A 6000-nucleotide genomic window follows, 5' to 3' on the forward strand; every position below is an offset into this window, starting at 1 on the left:
CAAATTGAAATACAAAACAAAATAAGAGAATAAAATGTAAACAAAATATTTTCTCCTCATTCCACATTTCCAGCCAGGCATAGCTGTTTCTGAACCGTTTGAACTGATTTGTCGCTAATTTTCCTGATGCGTGACCCCTCTGATCTCTAAACAGCGTGCAGTGTTTTGTCTGCAGCTCTTTTTTGCTTTGTCTTCTTTTAACGCAAAAATGAAACTTGTCTTTTATCTGCAAAATATTTTGTTTAATTAAAGGTCAACAGAGTCAAAACTGAAACAGTTTCAACTTGCAGAGTTGTGTTACAATGCTTAAACTGTGTGCAACATGCTTTACTCAGTTCAGTGCATTGCAGAAAGTTGATCCGGGTCGTGTAACACTGTCTTTCTCTATTATTATCCACAGGCAGTCTTTACAGACCTGGAGATCCTGGCCGCTATCTTTGCAGCAGCCATCCATGATGTGGACCACCCAGGAGTCTCAAACCAGTTCCTAATTAATACCAGTGAGTGTGTTTTTATCTACATATAGAAGACCATGCGTGCTTATAGATCCAAACTGCTGCAGTTATTGAAACGCAAACCATATGGAAGAACAAAGCCTCAATGTTATGACTGTTTCATGTCTCTCATAAACATCATGCCTGTCTTTACTGCAGACTCCGAGCTGGCGCTCATGTACAATGATGAGTCTGTTCTGGAGAACCATCACCTAGCGGTTGGTTTCAAGCTCTTGCAAGGGGATAACTGTGATATCTTCCAAAACCTCTCCAAGAAGCAGCGACAGACTCTCAGAAAGATGGTCATTGATTTGGTAGGCATTTGTGCTTGTTGATGTTTTCATCTTTAAGCTTTTAGTGTTCACACAACTCTCACAGAAGTTACTTTCAAACCAAGCAGCTTTTTGTTGGTCAAAATTCGAAGAGGAGGAAAATCTGTGTGGGCCACTTTTTCACCCTCACACGAAATCATGCGTATTTGAAATTTCATCGAGTAGGCGTGTTTGTTTCAAAACCTGAAGCATTTTCTCACTTAGTTTGGTTCGTTTAGGCATAGATGAACATAGCAGTTGTGCTCGGTTTCACACCAAAATAACAGTCTGAGATTGCCTGAATTTTTGAGAAGACTGTTCGTGGTGAGAAATGCTACCTAGGCTCATTGCAAATACATGACTCTTCCTACATTTCTGCAAACTCAAAAAACATTCCTATACTTACCAATCGCTGCAGTTTCCAGTTGAAATGAACACTAGAGGCATTAAATCTCAGACAACTTGTATTCATTTTCACACAAATTATGATTTACAGGGCCAAAGTTTTAAGAAACCCTAATGTTATGATAGCAAAAACTATTTTAACACGCTGCATGATTTAAAAACTGATACTTTTAGCATCACATATACTACCCAGGGTTATGAAACCCCACTCTAGCGCTTTTGCGATGTTAACCCCACATTGCGGTACCAAACTTGTGTAAAACTTCTGTAGCACAGACAACTAATTGCGTGCCTCATATTCACACGTTTTGGACGAAAACACTGCGTGTTGTATAATCAGTCGTTTCAGCGTTTGAAGGGTGTCAAATGATGACAGCAAACAAGTTGCACTTTGACCAATGAGAGGACATTTATACTCACATGTTGCCTTAAGAAAGTGAAAAAATGCAACATTGTAACAATTTAAGCAAACGATCTACAAGTCTCAATCTCTTTCCATAGGTACTAGCAACAGACATGTCCAAGCACATGAGCTTACTGGCTGACTTGAAAACAATGGTCGAGACTAAGAAGGTGACCAGTTTAGGAGTGTTGCTACTGGACAACTATACGGACAGAATACAGGTGAGTCCTGGCCTGTGTGTCCTCAACAACACTTGTTTCTTCGTTATTAGTTCCTCAAGTCAATATCCTTCAACGTCCGTGTCTCACAATGTCCACAGGTCTTACGAAATATGGTTCACTGTGCCGATCTCAGCAACCCCACCAAGCCATTAGATCTGTACCGGCAATGGACGGACCGCATTATGGATGAGTTCTTCCACCAGGGTGACCGAGAGAGAGAGCGAGGCATGGAGATTAGCCCGATGTGTGACAAACACACCGCTTCAGTGGAGAAGTCTCAGGTGGGCATCCAAAGAATCCTTCACATTAAAGTCATTCCATGTTTAGCATACTTTAGTGTACTTATTATGGAAATAATATACTTTAAAAGAGAATACTTGAGTGTGAAATCAATGTAATGTTTTTGAACACTTAATTGCAAGGTATTTGTAAATTGTAAATTAAAATGGATTATAATTTAAATTTACACTAAATGCAATTAACTAAACTTATTATATAATTATATTGTCTTTGAAATATGGTTAAAGCATACTGTTGAATGTACTGAAAAGCATTTATGGTAAACTAAAATACACTGTAATGTCATTTCTGTTTAAACTTGTATGTCATGTATTTAAAAATATTTGTAATTACATATTTGTAATGATGAGGTTGCAACATGTGCTTTAGTACAGTATGCTAGTCAGACTTTAAAGTAAAACTTTTAATTTTACATTATTACAAAGTAAACTTGTCTTTAAAATTGTACTTAAGTGTTCTAAAAAACAGTCATGAACATGTACTCTTTAAGTGGCCCTTTATTTCATTAATATTATATCTGCAGGTACAGATTTGAAAAAATATACTTTTTAAAAATTTTCATTTGTTATAAAATTAAGTAAACTACAAGTGCACATTTAAATACAATTAAGCGCGCTTCTTTTTTACAAGGTATTGGTCAAGTCAAGCATCTTATAGAAGGAATTTATCATTTGTTTTTTGTTTTCCTTTTAGGTTGGTTTCATTGATTACATTGTGCATCCACTATGGGAGACCTGGGCGGACCTGGTGCATCCAGATGCGCAGGATATCTTGGACACTTTAGAGGAGAACAGGAACTGGTACCACAGCATGATACCACAGAGTCCCTCCCCTCCCTTCTTCGAAACAGGAACTGATGGTGGAGACAAGTTTCAGTTCGAGTTGGAGGTTGAGGAAGAAGCCAAGCAGGACACAGAGAACCTCTTAGAGTCAGACTGTGTAGAGATAGTGACGCATTCGCCTCCATCCGCCGAGACGTAGCACCTCACTACAATGGCCGTCATGTTGGCCATATTTGATGTGAGAGTAAAGTGGAGGAACGTTATTCTCCTGCATCCTGAGAATCCCTCAGAGGGACCACTGTGTCTTGGGACTCTGCTGTTGTTTCAGAGCCCAAATGGGGAGTGAGCGAACATCCTACACAATCTAGCTGGAATTTGCAGGAATCCATTCAAGCTGGACATTGCCTGAAGTGGACGGACGGACCGAAAGTGCCATAAGCTGGATTTTCTTAATCAGACGTTACAGTCTGATCCGAATGTTGGAACGGATTTCTGTGTCTGCTGACCCTCTTATAAGAGGGCTTTGTACTACAACGTCAAAGTGACTTTTTTGTAAAAAAGTGACTACTTTTTTGTACTTGTGTGTTCTTGTGTGACTTTTTTTGGTGTCACATCCAACTACTCTTTTGAAAATACGAGAGATGTTGTCATGCTGAAAGAAAAAGCATGTAATTCCCAGTTTTGTATTGGGAATGCTGTCTTCCTAAATTTTGGACTTCAAAATAATCTAGTGCCAGCATATTTTATTCAAGTAATACAAAACCTTTGTATTTTGTAACGAACAGTTTCTCTCTTAAAAGGCGTTCTTATTAAGAGATTCTTCTGGTACAATTAATGTGACGTTTTATGTCGTATTAACTAAAAACAGGATCCAAAGACTCCAGATTTTTAGTGGTTACTCTTAAAGGAATGTTCTGGGGTGAATATAAATTAAGCTTCGACTGTATATGTGGCACTTATGTTGATTGCCACAGAAAATAATTTCTTTTTTTTATTCTTCCATTGTAAGAGCCATTATGAGTATAGCAAAGAGCTACTTTTATAAGTATTGTTTTAGTGATTTTTGCTTTTTAAAAAAAAAAACTGATGGATGAGTCAAAATGATTTTTTTCTATGGTAACTGACATTTTCCCACAGATGCTGTCGATCAAGCACTATTAAACCTAGATTATTTCTTTTAACCACTTTAATATGGAAAACAAACATCCCAACACTCAACAGCGATATTAAACCGATTTATAACTAATTGTTTTTTATATACTATATATTTAAAAGGACCTCTCTGTAAATGTCATTAAGATAAATTTTTTAAAGCAACAAAAGAGATTTAACATTCAAAAAATGTACTCTTAAATCCCTGTTCATTTCTCTTTATGCCTTTCTTTTCTTAGAAACTAAGCTTTTAATATTCACAGAACAAAGTCAACAATAAACCTCAATTACACAATCACTGATGTCAAACAATGCGGTTCCTCCTGATGTACGTTCTTACTGGTCAGGAACGGGATGTGGTGAACGTGCGTCATTCTGATTAAGATTAGCCTTTCATTCTACCGAAACAAGTCTCTTTCTTTCCTAACAATATGTACACTGTTTTCTTTTGCTTACCTTTTGTGTTAATTGCATTTTTTTTAATCAGTGGAGGACTATTATTCGCAGAAGCTTTGCCACAGACATCTGTAACTCACCCAAATCGAATTTACGGTTACGAAATGAAGCTATAACTGCAGACTTTGTCTTTTTTACTCATGTTTGTCATTGTGAAACCGATGATGAACATGCACACTGTAGAACAACTGTGATTTCACTGGTGGAATCACTGTAATCTCTATTATTATATTTATTACTATTATATTCTCAGTTTTAGTATTGAACCTCTGTTAAAGTTGTGTTGCACATTTCTTATTTGTCCACAAAAAAAGAGAAGGAAATTAAACAGAGAAATAAATGAAAATGTTTTGGTCTGTAATTGTTGCTGTATTTCTTTTTAAGGTCAGACAACCTAGGATTTTGTTTGTCACAGTAACGGTCCTGCACATACTATAAACCATAATACATCTACAATAAAAAAAAAGAAGCTAAAATGTGTTATGTAACAGCGTGCCAACAGCATATAATTATGCAATCAGGCAAATTTGGTTCAGTAGTTTATTCGGCTAAATGTTTTCCACCTGGCTACGAGATGCATGGTTGTGCTATCAGGCTCTGTCTGCTAAGTTAATATATAATTTTGTATGTATTTAGGTTTTTTGTTAATATTTGTTCATTCAAAACTAGGATGACGTAAAAACTCCTTAGAACAAATGTGTCAAAAGTGCACAGTATGAGACAGTATAAGAAAACTAATGGCACACTATTGCATTTATTACATACAGTACTGCATAAATGCTGTATGTAATAAATTATTTCATAGTATTGCATAAATTCATACCTCTCTTCATACTATTGCATATGCCTTCATACTATTGCATGAATACATGAAAAAGGGTGGAATATTTAAAACAACTTTATAGTTACGATTTAATTGTTAGCTATTTCCCCTGATCACGCAGACATAACAAAACACCAAAGACAGAATGAACCAACGCATTCATTCACCACGTATCAGAGTACAGATCATGAAGACGTGACATCTGCCACCACCCAGAAACAACTGAAGTGTATCCTGCACAGCAAGTCTGGTTTCACTGAGTAACATTTATGCTAAAGTTTACCAGTAATATCGATGATCAGCTTAAGCCAGGTGACCTTTGTGTAGCGAACATTGTGTTTGACTGTTGTTATAAAACATCTCAGGATATCATGTACACCACCTATAAAATATTTGATTCAATTGGAACAAACCCTAAGTATGTTTGTGCTTAAATTGTGTCTAGAGATATAGCCATCACTAGCCATATCTGAAGACCTTGGGGCCGGTAGCATAAACTGCTTAGACTAGTCTTAAAACACTGCTCATAACTTTTTAAAGTCAGTTATATGAAAAGGGATTGATCTGAAATGTAAGACTGATTAGAACTTGATTGCTAGTTGGTCAAACTACTTCTTGCAGTCTCAGCATGGTGGCTCTGTTTATGCAACTGG

The 6000-nt window shown here is 36.6% G+C and overlaps 1 protein-coding gene across 2 annotated transcripts in view; it reads left to right on the plus strand.

The window, feature by feature from the left end:
- pde4bb (phosphodiesterase 4B, cAMP-specific b) overlaps positions 1 to 4885 on the plus strand; it is a 69782-nt gene extending 64897 nt beyond the window's left edge. For both annotated transcript variants that reach the window (XM_058747629.1, XM_058747636.1), the window contains 5 exons: positions 401 to 500; positions 654 to 808; positions 1712 to 1834; positions 1933 to 2115; positions 2828 to 4885. In XM_058747629.1, the coding sequence (XP_058603612.1) occupies positions 401 to 500; positions 654 to 808; positions 1712 to 1834; positions 1933 to 2115; positions 2828 to 3115 (849 nt within the window). In that variant the 3' untranslated portion in view covers positions 3116 to 4885. The remainder of the gene's footprint in view (positions 1 to 400; positions 501 to 653; positions 809 to 1711; positions 1835 to 1932; positions 2116 to 2827) is intronic.
- The last annotated feature ends 1115 nt before the right edge of the window (positions 4886 to 6000 follow it).

This window comes from Onychostoma macrolepis, chromosome 02 (genome assembly GCF_012432095.1).
Source record: "Onychostoma macrolepis isolate SWU-2019 chromosome 02, ASM1243209v1, whole genome shotgun sequence".
NCBI classification, from domain to species: Eukaryota; Metazoa; Chordata; class Actinopteri; order Cypriniformes; family Cyprinidae; genus Onychostoma; species Onychostoma macrolepis.